The sequence below is a fragment of the Planococcus citri genome, chromosome 3, assembly GCF_950023065.1.
Source record: "Planococcus citri chromosome 3, ihPlaCitr1.1, whole genome shotgun sequence".
Taxonomy (NCBI): Eukaryota; Metazoa; Arthropoda; class Insecta; order Hemiptera; family Pseudococcidae; genus Planococcus; species Planococcus citri.
The window spans coordinates 38,736,982-38,757,127 of record NC_088679.1 but is presented as its reverse complement, the minus strand read 5'-3'; the positions used below and the strand labels follow the sequence as shown (position 1 = coordinate 38,757,127).

General features: G+C 32.0%; 1 protein-coding gene across 1 annotated transcript in view; it reads right to left on the bottom strand.

The window, feature by feature from the left end:
• LOC135841663 (homeobox protein caupolican-like) overlaps positions 1-15,497 on the bottom strand; it is an 83,107-nt gene extending 67,610 nt beyond the window's left edge. The window contains exon 1 of the mRNA XM_065358758.1: positions 14,837-15,497. Coding sequence (XP_065214830.1) covers positions 14,837-14,947 — 111 coding nt within the window. The 5' untranslated portion in view covers positions 14,948-15,497. The remainder of the gene's footprint in view (positions 1-14,836) is intronic.
• Positions 15,498-20,146: the final 4,649 nt, after the last annotated feature.

Genomic DNA, 20,146 nt, shown 5'->3' with positions numbered 1-20,146 from the left:
ACCTCTAACTACAGAAAAAAAGTTTCCTGGTGGAAAAAATCGACGAAAGGAAACATATCTCAAAGTTTAATTGCGTAATAATAATTTTAAAATGAACCGAGAAAACACATTAATACATTAAATTCGAGTAAGTAAGTTATTACTTTTATCAGCAAAAACCAGTTGAGTAAACTTCTGGTCAGACGTTTTGGCATAGTCTGCATGCGTGATTCACGCGAAGAAAAAAATAATAGTTTGAAAATTTTACACTCTGAATCATAAAATTTTAAAGCAACTTGAAATTACTTTGTGGGCATTATGAACGGGTAAGGTATAAGTAATGTTGTGTTTAGATAAATGGTTGATGAAGTGATGAGTTTATTATCAAACCATCCTAGCGAAGAAAACGTTTCTTAAGTAGACATTTAAGATATTAATGAAAATTATTCAAGTGGGATTTGTTCTTTAAAAAATTCACTTCCTTTTTCATTAGGTTAATTATCTGCTATTTCCTGTGTAGTAAGACGGCTTAACTTTTTGACGTTTATATTGAGTAGTTTCATGTTTATACGCTTTAAAACACGAGTAAGTATATAGATATACCTTATTTATTTAAAAACTTTCATAGTGAGAAAAAAATCTGCTGCATTAAGAGGGGTAAGTATTTAACGTGAAAAAAAAGATGAATTTTGAAACAAAAATCAGAATATAGTCTGTGCATTAATAAACAAAAGGTTGTTTTAAGGTATAAACTTTATGACTACTTATTGTACCTAGATAATTTGAAAGTCAATTTGAAATTTAAAATTCAGCTTTACTCTAAGTCTTAGGTCAGAGTTGGAAAATTAGGCTCCAAAAATAACCCGATCATCAATGTTTCGAAAGCCATGAGTACCTACCTATACCTAAGTACCTAACCATTTAATAAAAGTTATGCAAAATGAACGAAAAATTTGTAAACAAAAGTGTCTTTTTCAAAACGAAATTTACCTAATTAAGAACTAATTAGGAAGAAAAATATGAATAATTCAACTCAGATGATCTGATAAAAATACCAACTGAAAGCTATAGTACTTATTGTCCATTTTAACAATTCAATTCATGCACTCGTCTGCATTTTCTGGACAAATATTGGTACCTATTAGCTATTCGAATGATATGCTTACTTTAGGTATAGGTACCTTTGATAATCTTTAATTTATCAAAAGCTTTTTAAAAGAAATTTGAAATTTCATTCTCAAATGCAAAGGCTCCTCGCAAAAGTGTAACAACCGGTTCAAGGAAGGTACCTATCGTATAGGTAACGTAAGTAAAGCAGCATTGAAAATATCGATAAAATCTTCCTTTTTTTTTTGTTCATAAAAATGGCGTATCTTTTCCGACGATATGTTCACAATCATTGATGGAATTTATCCTCGTATTACAAGCTCAAACTTGTTATATTTAGTTATTAGAGGAAAAAAGGTAATAATAAATAAACATTGGCACATACCAGATTTTTTATCATTCTCAGAATTATTGATTTAGACTGCCGTGTACCTGGTATGCTTCGTTGATCTTTGGATGGTGACGCGTGTGTACAGAAAAAATTCGATATTTATGAAATCAGTTTCATCTCATATCGTCGTAAGGTAGATAGGTAAACATATGCTTACCACGTGTAATTTCTTTTTTTTTCTCAAGCGTAATTACCTAAGGCTTTGAAAGATTCATGAAGTCTCGATGAAGTTTTACTACTGACTGTGAACAGCTAGAAAGATAGACTACGTTGATGGTTCAGGTATCAATAGATATTATTCAGAACGGTGATGAATGGAGTGAGAGGGTAGGGGAGGCAGCACGCTTCTTCTATGGGCAAAATTGATTTTTAAAATGTGAAATTGGATTTCAGCTGCAATTTTTTTTTAATGAGCTAATTTTCTCCATGAAAGTTGGGAAAAATTGTACCTTATCCAGATCCACAGATATCTACTTATAAAATTGGATACTTTTTGAAATATTTGGTCTCGAAAGAAAAAATTGGAAAATTTTCGTACGTAGGAAAAAATTGCAATTGAGGTTTTGAGATGATAATTTATTTTCGTTTTTTTTAAAAATCTTTTCAATGAAGCTTCTTCGATAAATTCTTAATTAAAAATTATTATTGAGAAAGTGATTCTGACTTGTATTCGAACTCCGTTGCATTTTAATAGAATTAATTCATAAAATTGATTTTGATTCAATTTCAGGATCAGGAAAAGCATCCCTCTACATTGGCAGATAAAAAAGGTTATTTTAAAGACCCTGCTGTAACTTTTTTTTATGTGATTAAGATTGAGATAATTTATTAAAATTGCCAAAAACTTATTATAGAAAAGCAGATAAGGTAGATGTATAGATATTTTTCTCCACAAATCATTCTTTATTTTTCAATTTCACACATTATGCATTTTACTTGTTATGTTTCGTTCAATGATCACAATGCTGAAAATTTAAAAAATTACTTCTCAGCACTGCAATTTACAAGTCCTTCAAATTTCTCTCGATAAATTTGCAGATAATGAATCTCGCCTTAAGAAATCCTCCGCAAATTGATAACTTATTTAAAAAGTAACATAAAACCATTCATTGTATGGCTTACTAAGCATAAAAATTCTCATATTAATTAAGCTTTTTAGCGAAAAAAAAATGTTATATTACAAGGTAATATTTTACGGTTGGCAACTAATTAGCAAATTTGCATATAATTGAACGACTTATCATTTCATTAAATAAATCAACGATCGTGATATTCTTTGTAGTGGCCTATCATAGCGATAAAGCGAAAAATTACGAATTTCAGATCTCGTTTCGGATTAGAACTCGTATAGGTACTTATTTACTTAGTATAATTCTTACTTCCTAAATTTAATTTTTATCTAAGTGTATGATAAATCATCTCGGTAATTAATTCAAATTTATTACGCGTTACCGCGATTACAAGTGCGTAAAAAACTTCTCGAAAAGTGTGGTCTACTCAACGTCAGTCAAAGGTATCGCAGGTAGATTTTTTTAATTTTTCGGTAGATAGGTAGATAGTTAACACAGCAAATAAGTAAGATGTATACTTTTATTTTACTCGAATGTGTTCGTGGTGAATAATATATTAGACAGGGATTAAAATTACGTACCTATAGGTATTTAGATAGACCCAATCTATACGTAATGTTTTTAGAAGGTATAGTTATGAGAAGAAAAGCGCTTTTTCATTTTGAAAAATTTTACGAAATAGCCTAGGCAAGTCAATTGGCAAGATTGCAAGATCAGTTGGATAAATTTTTTTAATGACTTTTTTTCTTCTGGTCATCGCTCTTTATTCTTGGCATTTGGCAATTCTTATTCTAATCCCCCTCCCCTGCATTCCCTTGAAATTACTCTTCGATGCTTTGCAAAATGTAAAGATACAGGGTAGATATAAATAAAGAAGGTACTTACTTAAAAAACTTTCGCTCATATTCTAAAATTTTTGGGTAGGTACAATAATTTATCATAGGTATCTATATCCAGAAATTTGTACCTGGAAAGTGGAAACAAAGGTATCTAATATCTATACCTATTACCCATATCAACTTACAATTTATAGGTGTAGGTATCTCCTTTTGTTTTTATGAATGAACCGGAAAAATATCTAGCTAAGATAGCTTTCTAAATTCAAGAGTAGGTAAAGATTTTAAAGGGGAGACCTTTAAAAAAATATATAAAAAGGGTATAAAATATCCTACAGGTACCAAAATTTGGACAGTTTATTAGCGTTTGAATATACTGATTTTAAACAGTTTACAGTTTTTTCCCTCCTAAATTAATGTAGATAGCCTATAAACTGTTAATCTTGCCCTAACATCGAACCTTTTTTTTTGTTGTCTTGAATGGGACAAAATTATCGAGTTTTTTGTTTCATTCATTCGAATGACAGGGGCACGGGGATTGTTCCATCTTATCGAAAGGTAAGCTAGATTTTCGTGACGTTTCGTTCTTTGGTTCTTCCATACCGTAATCTAAATTCACAGAAATTATATCCTACCTATATGTATGCAAAAATATTTGGCGACGAATTCCTAATACCATTAAATACAGCTTGTAATCCGCACGTGGTTGAAAATCGATCACCTCAAAATGATGAGATCGCGCGCGTTTCAAAGCGGTCGAATTTTCATTCAGAGGTAATTTTTATATAGAAATAGACTATATTCTAACCCTCAAAAAAGCGATTCTGTAAATCAAATCGGGGAAGTGAAATGTTTTGCGCGAAAAATAGGCTTACGGACGAGCTCTTGCTAAAAAAGCAATGTCCCCAGCGCTGGACCCGCTTATTTTGGAAATTGGGGCCCAAATGGGGCCGATTTTGGGTCCGTAAATCATTCGAGGGAAGTGTGGGGACATTGCATTTTTGGATAGTGTTGGTATCGTAGATGAAAAATATGCAATGTCCCCAGCCCCCCAGGCGCTTAATTTAGGCTCACCCCCCTTTCAAAATTTCGACTTTCCAATAATAAAATTCATTAAAATGCGAGAAATGAACATTTTTGGATGAAATTTCGTATACTAACTAATGAAGGCATGAAGAAATCATATCCGACGAGTTTTGGTTTTTGCAAGCCCCAGTTGGGGCTGCAGGAGCACCCCCACCCCCAATTTTTAAGTTGGGGTAAATCGTCGATATTGGTGTCGTTTTCATATGAAACGACCATGCTGATGACGAATATGAAGTCAGATTTGAGACAACACTACTCAGTACTTAGGAATGAGGAGATAATGCATGTGAAATTGAGTAAATGGAAAACTGAAGAAATAGTAAGTTATTAGGGTCTCAATAGTATATTCCGCTCGATCAAGCTGTTAAAAGCGATTTTATGATTGATTCTCATTCTAGACACTATTACAAAGAAATTCAGCCTTTATGACCTTTCATACTCTCCCCTCTTTTCCGAGGACCCACCCTCATATTACAAACTGGGATGGCATATTGCCTTCCCTGTTGCTGAAACGAATGATGAATATGTAATACAAAAATATGTACCTAATAAAAACAATACAGAACGGAACCCAACGAAAAAGCAACGAATGGAAAAAATACAAATGACTACGAAATTCAAAAAAACGATAACATAATACAAAGAAAAAAATAAATCAATAAATAAGTCGGTAACAACAGTTTTATAAATTCGGATTTCATTGATCAGCTGCATATTCTGAAGGGGTACAGTCAATTTGTAATAGTCAAAATGTTTTACAAATTTTTTTTAAAAAGTTTAATCAATAAACTCTTAGGACATGCATACCACCCGAAATTCCGAATCCGAATTCTCCATTGGGAATTTCCCGAATGGGATATTTCCCAAGTATGTACTTGCCGTTTTCCTAAATCCCTTTTCCCCAAAATTCAAATCCCCGAATGATCACTTTCCTGAATATTTTTATCCCGAATTTTAACATCCTGAAGTAAATTTTCTCCGAATGCAAAAATTCTAAATATTTTTTGTTTCTTTTTATGGAAACGTGTAAGTGCGGTCACCGATTTGGAATCTCAGCGCTTGTACTCAACCCCCCCCCCCAAAAAAAAAGTTGACCAATTTCAACCAACTATGGAACATGATTCTCATTTAGTCGAATTTTTCCAATACACCATACCCAATCTCAAATGCCCTCCTGTCTTCCTTTAGTTTACACGCTGAGAACTTGATGTTGCATTTCCCTGTTTCCCAATTTTTCGCACATTTTTCAAAGTGTTAAAGCTGGAAGGGCATTGAGAGGAGAGAGCTTGCTTCGAACTCAGCATCCTCGGAAACCAAACAAATGACATGCCATAAGTCATTTTTTCAATTTTTTGAGAATACGTAATATATTGAAGATATTTGGGAAACATACCTACCAGTGGAAGATGAGGGGGAGGTCAGAGAGATCGGATCGGAAAATTGAGCAAATTTTAGAACTTATAGTACCTTTAAATTAGTAACAATTGATATGTCACTTCATTTTCAAAGATTTTTTGTATTTTGATCTAAATTGCGAATTCTTGTTCCTTCAAAGGATGTAAAGATCCCATTTCGAAAATTAACTAGTTTTTTGAACAGAAAAAAAAGTGTCGACTCTCATTCGTTTTGAAAGAGAAATTTTTCGGCATTTTGAGAAACAAAGGATTCTGGAAACTTCCCATTCCGGAAATGTGCATTTGGGAGCTCGGATTCGAGAAAATGACCGTGAATCCATTGGGTAATTCCATTTCAGACTTGGGTTATGCCAAAATTAAAAATTAAAAATTTTGGTAGCTTTCTAACGATATAATTGGATTTTTTTGTGGGAGCAAGCAATAGGGAAGGCAAACGCCATCCCAGTTTGTAATATGGGGGTGGGCCCTCGGAAAAGGGGGGAGAGTATGAAAGGTCATAAAGGCTGAATTTCTTTGTAATAGTGTCTAGAATGAGAATCAATCATAAAATCGCTTTTAACAGCTTGATCGAGCGGAATATACTATTGAGACCCTAATAACTTACTATTTCTTCAGTTTTCCATTTACTCAATTTCACATGCATTATCTCCTCATTCCTAAGTACTGAGTAGTGTTGTCTCAAATCTGACTTCATATTCGTCATCAGCATGGTCGTTTCATATGAAAACGACACCAATATCGACGATTTACCCCAACTTAAAAATTGGGGGTGGGGGTGCTCCTGCAGCCCCAACTGGGGCTTGCAAAAACCAAAACTCGTCGGATATGATTTCTTCATGCCTTCATTAGTTAGTATACGAAATTTCATCCAAAAATGTTCATTTCTCGCATTTTAATGAATTTTATTATTGGAAAGTCGAAATTTTGAAAGGGGGGTGAGCCTAAATTAAGCGCCTGGGGGGCTGGGGACATTGCATATTTTTCATCTACGATACCAACACTATCCAAAAATGCAATGTCCCCACACTTCCCTCGAATGATTTACGGACCCAAAATCGGCCCCATTTGGGCCCCAATTTCCAAAATAAGCGGGTCCAGCGCTGGGGACATTGCTTTTTTAGCAAGAGCTCGTCCGTAAGCCTATTTTTCGCGCAAAACATTTCATTTCCCCGATTTGATTTACAGAATCGCTTTTTTGAGGGTTAGAATATAGTCTAAAACACGTGACCGCTGAAACTGTATGAGAAAAAAAAAGGCTTTGTGGGTATAAAGAAATGCGATTTGGTATCTTAAAATGGGATCATCATGTGACGTCCGAAGTCTTTCATGTGTCTAAAGATGGTATTCTTTATTCGATTAGGTTGTAATAGGTAGTGAAATTCTATTAAGTATAAAGTATTTTGTAGGATCAGACTGCGATCGCTATTTTAGTATTTGAAAGTGATAGGCGCCAGTCGTACCTCGTGCGGGTTAAAATTTGTCCATTTTCAATGCACAGGATGTCTATTTTTTGTTTTGTTTTGTCTACGTGTGCATTTGCGTGTTTTTTTCTAGTAGAAAGCGTCCGAATTTCGCATCCCTTGGACGTGGTTTTCATGGAAATTATGTATTATAGAGGAGATGAAATCGACCAAATACTAGATTAAATATGCGAAAATTTTCCCTAATTTGTGATTGATCGAGTCATTAAGTGAAAATGTCATTTGAATTTTTTTATTAATACGACATTATGAAAGGGGAAGAGAAAGGAGAGAGAAAAAAACAGCTAGTATAGGTACCTATGAGACAAGTAGGTACCTATTGTGGGGTTTCATGGGCCTACCTCAATAAGCTATAAGTGCTGATAGGCACAGAATAATTAGGCTGCTAATTCATTTCGGTATTTTAACGAGTTAAATATCAATTTTTAATTAATTACTGAATATTGGGCGCCCAGATGTATTCCGAGAAAATTTGAGAATTATTCAACCACAACCTTATTCACGTTGATACCTAATCTTTAACAATATTTTATCATTTTCATTGTAATCCCGCGACGAACTTCAATACAGTATCGAAAAGAATACTTATTAATTAGGTTAACGATTTTCGAGAATTATTTAAAATCGAGATATAAATTCTGCGAATTTTTTTCGCTATTGTTTTAAAAAAATTTTCCTTTCGAAATTCTTTTTTTTCTCTAATATTAACGACGTAAATATTTGCTAATTTGATCGAATATTATTGCTGAAATATCACGGCGTAAATAATAGAAATTAAAGGTCGTTTCAAGTGTGAACTTTATCTCATTTTTTTTATGGGTGATAAGATTTAATGAGTAAAAGACAATTTTATCGCAACTCGTCGCAGAATTTTATCAGCTTCGTATTACAACACATATGCCAAGGTACCTTTGGGGACACATGGAAAAATGAAATGATACAGTTATCACTAAAATAGGTTGAAAACTACGTAAACATATTGATAATTTCTTGAAAGTGGCTCGGTTGTAATATTTTGTATGCTTATTTGTGATAATGACTAACTTTGACTACTATCCTGGTGCTTTGAAAAAAAGGCATGTGTCTGAAATGTGTTTTTCAAACAAACAAAAATCATTCAAGGTTGTGTTTTTTTAATGATCTACTGAACTGAATTAGATAATTTTTATTAACTGAATAGCATAATGAAAGCTTATAGACCATTTTTCAAAAAAAAAAAAAAAAAGAGAGAGAAACATGATAAGTCTATGGCTAGCGAACAGTAGGTATAAAAAAATTGAAAATAAAAAAATGAACTAGGTATGTACCTACCAAACGAGAAGCGGTGGTGAAGCAGAAAATTTAATTTTTTAATTTATAATTGTGATGTCGATTTCTTAAAAAATTTAATTTTTTCATCAAAATTAGATGAAATTAAGTAAATAAAGATATTTTCAAATTTCATTGGTTCGTAAAATTCTGCAAAATTAAAAAATTATAATGTTATTTGAAGTTTATGTATTTTCATTTTAGCTATACCCATATATTTTTTTTTCTCAAGTTAATCCAGGAAAATTGGGGGCCAAAATGATGAAAAACAAAAGTGTAGTGTCAATAGTGTCATAGAAATGAGAAAATCTTAGATAAATATTTGTCAATATTCAATACGTATGGAATATACTTATTATAAGGATGTGGAAAGTAAGATTGAAAATTCTTATAATTGGTAATTTGTAGAACAACATTGAAATCTTCAAGAAAAAACATACCTACCTACAAGTAGGTACTTATTTATTTGAAAACTATTAACCAACGGAAACGTAAGTGCAGTTTTTGAATTTTTCCAAAAATTCACATTTTAGGAAAGAAGTAGGTACCTAGCTTCTTTTGAAAATGAGTTATTCATTTTTTGACTTGGGTATTTTAACTTTAACTAATGCCAGACATTTTTCATATTTTTAAATTTTTTTTGTAAATTCTCAATTTTTTGAAAAATTAGGTAAGTAATGTGTAGGCTTATTTAGTTTTGATATGAATACCTACTTGTTTTAAATCCAATGTAAGTATCTACCTACCTCGTGAGAATTTAAGGACAAACTGAAGCAAAGTTATTTCATTTCAGGGACAAAAGAGTGAAAATTATTTGCTTTAAATTTCAATTTTGCAAATTACTTTATTCCGCTCAAATTTTTGTGCTCAAAGATGAAAAATCATGTGTTTAATCAATTAAACTTTATGTGGCTTTCACAGCCATCAAGAGATCAAAACTAGCGCAGCAAAAAAATTGCCCCTTAATCCCCATTCATAAAAAATCAAAACGTAGAAAAACTTTAATTCCTGGAATCCTATATTCAAGAAATAAAGACCCACTACCCGATACAAATGAAAATCGTTCCCTTTGCCCTTTTAAAAAAGTTGTCAACTGAAATAAATTTTCTCTCACAATTTTTACTACCTACCTATTTGAAGATCGATTTTTTGAATTACAAGAAGGATCCTAAGATTGCCACATTTTTAATCAATGGTAGACATACTTACAATTATTGAGACATAAATTAATGAAGTAAATTGAAATTGAATCGTATGTATAGATGATGTTCTCTCACTCGTTGAAATCCCAAAACTCAAAAAATGATACCTCATTGCCTGATAAATTTTGTAGTTACGTTACGTCAAACATACCATAGGCATGCGTCGGCAGGTGATTAAATTGAATTAATTGTCGGTAGCTGGTATATTTCAAAATCGTCGATTATTTTTCGCGTCGCACTCACGGCTCACAGGTAGGTACACATAGTGATGTAGGATTTTAATGAATTTCCTGCTCCTTTGCAAATCAAACACCGCACGATACGTGTACCTTTTGAATATTCTGGTAATAATTATTTTCACAGATGAGTCGATGTCGAGGTCTTGAAAAAGCCACGCTTTGAATTATTCACGCTGAACCTTATTTTCCATTTTGAAGGAACTAGGTAGGTATATATATAACCTATGCCAAATCGCGTAGTCGGTTATTTTAACACAGAAATCGTTTACATAGTATTTTCATTAACGTTCCAACAAAGCACCATCATCCGACTACTGCATGTATCTACATGCAAATACGCACCATTTGCATAATTAATTGAGGTAAGCCCATATCGTACAACCCACCCGCATTTCAATAACAACCGTAGGTACTTGCTACCTGCTGACTCCTACGCGTCACCCCTATCTTAATTTAATTAATGCGTTTATTAATAATGTCCGATAAACTTTGTTACGACTCGATCTTTTGACATATGTCAATGGTACCCTGGGTACGTTGAATTCTGTCACCTTGACTGGGTGTTTCTCTGTGTATATTGATGTGTCAGATGTCTTGGGTCTTGGTAGTTGTTTTGACTGTTACGAACGATATGGGACTTTCAAGAGTTATCGATACGAACAAGTGTATCTTTGTTTACTGCTGTCACAAAAATGTACCTAAATCTGCCATCAATATTTCACATTCTGAAGAGACTTCTACTCGTAACCTTAAAATTTATAATTGAAAATGATTCTAGATGAAATTTTTCTCAATGAGAGAAGAAACTTGTGTGCCTTGCATACTGAATCTACGAGTATTAAATGTTAAACACATCTTGCAAAAGCTTTGATGAGTCAGGTGAGATTGAAGTACATAAAATCGAAATGAAAAGGATCATATGTTGATACCTACCTATGTAGAATTTTTCAAAATTTTCAGTATTTTATTCGTCAACAAACTTTAGAGCTTTTGTAGTTCACATTTACAAAAACTTTTTTGAAATATTGGGGTAAGAATAACTAGTTACCGCAACCCCTCGCTTCACCGAAAATTTGGAGGTGAGACTTTGGGAGAATTTTCAAAAACCTGATATGGAAATCGAAGTAACTTTGGATAGAAGCAAAAATTTGGATTTTGAAAGTGCCAATCTAATAATCGCTATTCAAAAAAACCCCTACTCACCAATAGGAAATTAATAACGGTTCTTTATTTTCTTCTAATAATTATCTCATTGTCAGATAGAATTTTTTCACTCTCAAACTTTTTTCTCGGGATTGTTTTCATTCTGAAGGAAATTGAGTCATTTTTTTCTATTGTTCTTCATTTTGCAAGAATACCTATCTTGAAGTTGAACTCCGAGAAAAAAATGATTGAGGATGAGCTAAATTCGTGGTCATTAGCGAATAAATAGCTAGATAAGTATCTGCTGGAATGATTAATAAATGGGGAAATATTTTTTGCACGACGAAAAAGGGCGTCATCACGACAAGCATTTTTTCGTTCATAAAAGATGAATGAACGACAAAAAATTATGAAGTTCCACGCCAGATGATGCCCGACAATAAAGTATTTATGAACAACTACGATTTAATAACGAGATAAGCAGTATTCACGACAAAATAATTTCATACACGACAGAACATTATCAGTTCAATTACGTTTATATTTTGTACAAATTTTAACAAATAATCAACTGAGGGTTTCTTTCAAAAAAATTTGAGTGAAATTGTGACTCAGTAGAAGAGAACCAAATTGACCTAAGCGAAGCGAGGGACAAATCTTAAGGGGAAAATGAGAATTTTGAGGATAGATCGGCGATTTTGTCGGCAAATAAACGATAATTAAATTCATGATTGTAAAAAAATTGAATTTTTGAAAACTAAAACTAAAATATTGTTGGAATTTTTGTATTTTCCTAACTTTTTTGAATTTCTCACAATTTCCCAAGTTTTATTCCTACTTTCGCGGAACCGGAGGGGGGCAAACTGTCTCTCCTTAGCCCCCTTTCGCTTCGTACCTGAGGTCAAAAAACGAAATATTTCCCCATTTTGAAACGTTTATTTCTGTCGGTGAAATGCCTGTTTTTGATAGAAAAATTTTGTCGTGCATTGCCTTATATAGCAGTGGAAAGTAATTAAATGTCGTGAATTTTTTAATTCGTCGTTTGATACATTATTTTGTCGTTGGAGTACCTTTTATGTCGGGGTAAGCTCTTTATTGTCGGGAATTTCCAATTTAGTCGTGGAAATGATTTTTCTGGCGTGAAAGTGCCTATGCTTGACGTGCTGACGCCCTTTTTTGTCGTGGTATTAAATCACACCCTTTTTAAAATCAAAAATTAAAGTTGGAAAAATTTGACTCAAAATTGTAAAATAAATACCTACCTTTTTTTTTTAAAATATAGATGTACCTATTCGTATTTTCAACTGGTTGAATCTGATTTTTTTTCTTTGAAAATTGAGAGAGGAATTTATGGTGAAATTCAAATTTAATCTACGAGTAATTTTTAACAAAATTAATTTGAGGTGGGTAATTTTTTATTCAATAATTCAATCGAATTTCTTACAAGTAAATCGCCTATAGTAAAGGAGGTAGAAGGGAAGAAGGGGTGTTCACTGTTCATTTTCCTCGTGAAATCTGAAATTTACTGTACAAATAGGTACACTATGTGAAAATCTGAAAATACAATTTTTTCTTAGCCTATTTTCGGTGCCTTTCTCCTTCTGACATTTCATAATGCTATAATAAGTTAAGTTACGTCTTTGCGGTCATTTTTATGAAGCTTTTAATCCTATTTTTTCTACGCATGAGTAAGCAATAGGTCGGTCGTTTTTCTTTTTTTCTTTTTTGAGATCTGCTGGAGCTTGGGCAAAAAATTGTGGCCAAAATGACTTTAGAAAGACTCGAGACAAATTTCAAAATTTTTAGGTGAATAAGATACCTATACCTATAACAACCCCTCCGACAAGATTTAAAAGTTTAAATTTTTTTACGAGTACATTTTTCGATTAAATTGAGTACCATAGGTACTTACACTATCCCCCTCAGGAAAGAATCACAAAATCGTCATATTTTTAAAGAAACGAATGAATATTTAATTGAGAACTCCTGAACTTGGCAAAAATTAACTTTGAGTTTTTTTTAACGATTCAAACGTGATAATATAAAAGTAATAAAGAGCTCAGTTAAACCAAAAAAATTCAGAAACAAATTTTAAAACATTTGAAATTTTTTTCAATTTTTGAGTTCCCGCGCTATAGGGACGTTGACCTAAAAATTCACATTTTTCTCAAGTTTTGTTGAGGTCACCTGGTCGTAATTTTTCACAACGTTTCCTCAAATAAAAAAAAAATAAGCATAAACAAATAAATTGCAAAACAACTCACTTTGTAGGTAAGTAATCTTTTTTTTTTTTGGAAAAATTCACTCTAGAGTTTCTTAAAATTCTAACGCAATTTGAATTTAAAAATTTTGTAGCTTTAATGATTGTGCGTTGATGTATTTCTTCGACTTAGGAGCTGTAGTTGTTGTTAGATCAAAAAGTAATGAGTATAGGTAGTTATAGTTAATTCGAGTATCGAGTATTGTCTGTAAATTCAAAGCATTTCAAAATCCATTCTGAATGATTGAAAATAGGGACGCCTCTGGAAAGAAGGAAAGAAGGGACGAGGACGAGACAAGCCTTATTTTATAGTCAACAGCTCTCATTTTGATGGAGAAAAATTCAGTTCAAGTTGTTGGAAAATTTGTAAAAGGGTAGAAAATAATCGTAACTTTTAGCGTAGGTAGATGCATCCATCTTGGTGACTTTAATATGTCGTAGATACAAAATTTTCCATGAGATCGAACGATAACAAAGATGCAGGGAAATTTAAACTAGAATGTGAATATAAAAAATCCATTGCTTAAGTAGGTACCTATTTGAAACTTCTTTGTACCTATATGTAGCTATATGTTATGCGTTTATTTTTACCCCCTCCCCTCCCTCCAATCCAGCAAGCTAATTGCTTATGGTTCTTCAGAATCTTTTTACATTGATTTTTTTTAACAAGAAAAAATTGTTTGAAAATGTTTTCTGCATTATGAAAAGACAAAAAAGGTAGTGCTCAAGCATTGGGATAATTTCATTGCTTTATGTATAAGCAAAGAGAGATATAGGTAGTCGAAAAAATTCAATTTTAATAATGTCCCCATATGTCTCTGTTTTGCATACTAAAAAATTGAAATGTAATTGAATTTTTTTTTCTTTCATTCGTTTGCATTATAGCCTAATAAATATTCCACACGAAGAATGCTTTATTGAAATACATAGTCATAAAAATGATGAATACCTACTTTCAAAGTGATTGCTTGTACACGAGTAGGTAGTAGGTAGGTATCATTTTTATGTACATAGATGTCTACTCAGTTATCGTCTGTCCTCAGTATTGAAAAACTGCACCTTTTTCAAGGTGCACAAAAGTAGGTACATAATTACGTATTAGTGCAATTTGAAGAAAGAAATTCACAAAAGCTTGGCAACCGTTTCGAAAATGTAGTCATCTCAAACAACTAAACTATCTGTAATGATTGATATGTTCAAGTAGGTATGTTTATCGAATACCAGGGTATTTCATTCAATTATAGAGTAGTTATAATGAATGAATTATTTAACACCTTCAAGTTTCAATGGTTATGAAATCATAATAGTAAAATATTTACCTGAGAGTAAGGCGTATAGGTGGGATTCTCGTCTGGACTTCTAAGTGTCATTTGATTGCAAGATGGAAAGAGTGGACTAATTCTGGAACTATCCCAACAACCGTTATCCATTTTGATTTAAAATTCAAAGTACGTATCTGTATGCTCCAAATCGAATAAATTTATAACGATACAGTGATATTAAATAATGATGAAAAATATAATAAAACACAATTCACTGGAATATTAAAAGCCAAATATGCGAATACGTAAATTTGCCACAAATGCAAAAAAAAATTAAAATTTTACTCAATCGAGAATAAAATTTGAAACAGAATAAATTATTACCGGTACGTTGGAAAAAATCATGAAAAAAACACTGAATAAGTAGGTATAATTCACTTCAAAACTTCAATTAAATTAAATATCTGAACGGAAAAAAAATGAAAATAAAATATAAGTAGGTAAATAAAATTAAACGAGAATTTAACAAAAAAAAGTTTGCTAAAAATTTATTTTACGTCATCGCGTATCTGCTCATAAATCACGCGCGAACGCGAGTTTTGCGAATTTGCACAGGGTTTCGAGATACACAGCATTCGCGAAATGTTTGTGCATTACCGAGTAAAACGTGTAGTAACTTAACGTGGACCTTGTATTGTGGTAAAGGACCTCCCTGAGACTTGTTACCTGCTTGACACGGATGGAATAGAGGGCGTACGAAGAGAACCTGTAAAACTATCACACGGTAAATTTAGGCGGGAAATTGTAACCCCACTTATTTTGGAATATTTTCTCGTTGGCAATATTTCGGAAAATATCGAAAAACGACGTTAGCATTTTTCCAACGTGAAATACATAATACCGCTCAATATAATTATTTAAATGTATTTCTTTTTCGTTTTTTTTCTCTTGCTCGTACCTATTCTTTTTTTATGATACAAAATGGTGTGCGTAGGATTTTAAGAATGTTGCTGAACTTGGTTCTTATTTTAAACTGGACTTATTTATCTACACAGTCGATTTAGAATATTGCTATAAAAAAAGGGTTTGTCAAATTTAATTTGTTGAATTTTTATTCGAGTATTTTAATTTGAAAAATTATATTGGTCTTGTATTTTTTTATAGGTATATTAATACCACTTATGTAGGTAATCTATTTACGAGCAATTTTTTGCACTTCTTTTATTTTTTCATACGTGATTTACGAAGGTTTGGTCAAAACAATCCAACTTTTATTGTGTATTATTTTAATTTTACATCTTAATTTATTTACAACGTAAAGGGATTGATTTTATTAATTTAAATAAATTTGTGCAAATACAACGAAATGCTTTCCATTTTTAAGAAATAAACTTTTTTATTGATAGAAAAATTAGTAGCTATATGGCACACATTTTAGAAAAGTACCGATCTATTTTTAAAATTTCGAGTTATTTCCAAGGGTAGTGAAAATTTATACCTACGAATTCCCAAAAGATCACTTTCATTATTCAGGTACTTTTGAAAAAAAAAAAAAATTAAAAAATGAATAATATCTATCTCGCTTAGGTAATGCTAAACAATTAAATATTTTCTTTGGAGAGAACGAAAACGTAGCCGAGTTTTAGGTAAATTAATTTACGTAGTGTTGTACATTTTGGATGCTGTTGCAAGGTTGCAAAGTTTTCGCCATGAAAACACGATAGCTTACATGAAATAACCGTTAAAAGTGCTCCTAAACGTTGGTAAAAATTCCCACCTTAGTTGTGCACTGGTAATTGTGCAACTTCTGTTTAAGGTTAAAACTTCTTGGATTTTAAAAGCTATCATTTTTAATTTGTTACTTATGAATGTACGTCCATTATGGGAGTACGTAATAATATTAAGACTACGATAAATCCTCTAAAGTAAGCCTAAAAATCCACCAATTGCATTAACTCTTTAACAGGTACTTAAATATGAGTGCGTATGAATAATGATTGTTGAAGTAAAGTAGGAAACTCATAAACATTATAACATTGCTTTAATGAAGATGATGATTGCAAGCAAATATCCATTTATAAAGGAAGCAAGTAATCGAATTATCATGTTTAATATCGTGAATAAATACATTGTTTCCCAAGTGTCACCGTAATTACGCTAAAAAGCTTTTAAAATTCCTACGAGATAGAGACGTTTTGTTACAAGAACTTTCTTTTGTTTTTTTTTTCATCATTATTACATATTTTTTTTTATTTTTTTTTATTTTCATGTACCTATTCTTGTTTTAGATTAAGGTCAGCTGAGAACGTATATGAATCATGGAAAATCTGTCTCTGGTATAGTTATAGGCCTAGGGGAACGAATATTCGTAAAAATTAGCCAAGTGGTACGTACAGTACGTAGGCTATGTATGTACCTAGGCTAGCTAGTAGCTAGAGCTACGTGTATGTAGTTGGGTACCTACTATAGGTGGAATACACCTGCTTGAATCAAAAATAGTATAAGTATTTTTAATGCGTAAAATTGAAAAAAATTGTTTTCGAGATTTTTCATTTCCTCATTGTCAGTTTTCGTGCTGAAAAAAAAACAACGTATCAGGCCTAACAGACCTTGAGAATTATTATTTAGATCTAGATGAACGATAAGTAAGTAAAAATGTTGAATGATTCTCGCTTCTGACGATGAAGGTACCTAAATAGATGTACCTATAAGTATAGGTCTATACGTCTACATTGATAGGTATGAATCTACTTAGGTGGGCTGATTCACGCAATACTCTTACAGCGAGAACATTTGACGAAAAATGCGGAAAGAAAATGAAAAAAAATCTGAAAAAATATATCCTTATTCCTCATTGGTTTTCACTGACAAATTTTTTGTTTTAATTTTCCTATTTTGTCCTTGCAGTTGCAACTAAAAGGAAGCAATACTAATCCAAAATATGAAAATGTTAAAATAACTATGCATACATACTTGGTTTGGTAGCGTTTTTTTGCCCCAAGGTACAGTACAAGTACTACCAATTACAGACGAATCTTATTGCAACATAGGTTTTACAAAAATTAGTTAATTACATATAATAATTTTTAAAAAAATATTTAAAATTATTTAAAAGGTGGTTATTTTTTGTTAGTTTTTGTATTGAATAGGTGTAGGTATAGATATTATTTTTGTAACATTTGGGATTGGAATGGTTCGCCTTATTAATTTGTAATGTCTTCATACATATACTTACCTTCTTCATTTATAATTTTAAAAGTCGAATAATTTTCATTTGTCGACAGTCGACTATGATAGTTTTTTCGAAAACCGTCACTTATACGAGTACTTAACTTACCTACCTAGAATTAAAGAATAACAGCGAAAAAAATGTCGAAATTTTATAAACTTGTAAAAAATGAAAATATTGTCGTTTCCATCCCTTCTCGTATCCCCTCATATAAGAAACATGGCTTTTTGTTTTGTTTTTTTCGATTTTTTTGAAAAAGTTCGCAACTTCCGAGTTAGGTAATAAAGAAAATCATCCTTGCACTCTGTGCAATTTACTACGAAGTAAACGAAGAAAATTTTCATGAATTGGAAATAATTTTTAAAAATTTCTGTATATGCAAACATTGCATGTCACTGTTTTTTTTCTCACGTGAAAATTAGAAACCACTTGCACATGGAAAATCACTAATAGTAGGAATTTTTTTCTTCTTTATTTTGAAATGAATGAAAATATTGCAGAAAGAACAGAAAAATAGGAAAAGCAAGAGTATGATAAATGGATGTAGGTATCGCCTTTGATTTTTTTTCTGGGGAAGCAGGGGGGGAGGTAGAGAGAGGTTTCGAAAAAAAAGTTGTTGGGGTAATGTCAAAACTGAAAAGACAGGAAAAAATTATTTGTTCTCATGCCTCCAGCCTCGAAACCCCATTTATCTTTAGCATTGAGAAAATTATCTGCTCAAAAATTTAGTGAGGTTATGCCTCCATCGTCATATCTTATGCGGTGCAGGTAAGTATAGTTATTGATATACTTAATATGACCTACCTACTTGCAACATGACCATTAAAAAAACTTAGATAATTAATAGGAAAATATTGTTTTTTGCTACTTTTTTTTTAGTGAGATATACATAGGTGTCACCGCATACAGAAAGGGGACACGCGACCCAAAAACGAATTATTTTTAAATGAATGATTTTTATGTAAAATTCATCGTAGAATCCGAAGGAAGCATCGTTGTGACCGGATTTTTACTCTAAACGGGTAAAAAATGGCTCTACAGTGAGGTACCTAAAAAATTTTTTTTTAAAAAGACCAAAAAAAACCTATTTTTTCATGTTTGGATCACTTTGAAGGCGAAACGGAGCGCTCTACGAGAAAAATACATTGACCAAAATCGTAGAGAATTGAATTTCCAACAACCTGTAAGAGATTCATTTTTCTCCAAAATGCATTATTTTTTCCGTTTTTGCTCAAAATAAGAAAATTTTACAAATATCATCGTAAGATTTTTGTTTTTTGAGAAAAACGGAAAAAATATGCATTTTGGAGAAAAATGAATCTCTTGTAGGTTGTTGGAAATTCAATTCTCTACAATCTTGGTCGATGTATTTTTCTCGTAGAACGCTCCATTTCGCCTCCAAATTGATCTCAAAATTAAAATAATAAAAAAAATAATAAAAAATTTTAAAAATTAAAAAAATGAGCACACCCATAACTGAGCCACCCTGTAAAATATAAAATTATCCCGAAAAGTCCGCAAAGTGACTACCAGAGGGTCTTAAACATACCCAGCAGTAACCGTCCTAATATCTAAAATTACAACTGAAAATGAAAAATTCAAAAACAACTTCAAAAACTTTAAACGAGTTTTTTTCAAAAACTTGTTTTTGGGCGCGTGGGTTCAGTTCAGGATGTTCACGTTCAGCCATCGGATAAGGAGCCCAAAATTTTTTCTCCTTGCAATTTATTTTAAAATCCTGGAATCTCCGACGGTTTAGGTAGGCTACTTTATGACTCTGTGACTCTGACCAGTCTGACTAGTGAAGTAGTGATCAAGCAAGACTATGAGATGAAATGAGATGATGTACTTACTCGTACCTATTTTATAAAAGTTAAAAATCGTTTTAATTTGTACGTAAAAATTTTTCAAAACACATTTTAAATTCTTATCTCTCAAGATAGCTCAATTTTTTGATTCATTGATTATAAGTATTTTTGCCCTGAGATCAACAAGTTTGAAAATTCGTGCCAATCTGCCGCTTTATTCAATGTTGTACATATTGTAGAATGTTGGATAATGACCCTATTATCCTATCAGAATTGCCCAAGCTGAAGAATCGTGTTAATTCAAAATTTATTCCAACATTTTGATTTTTT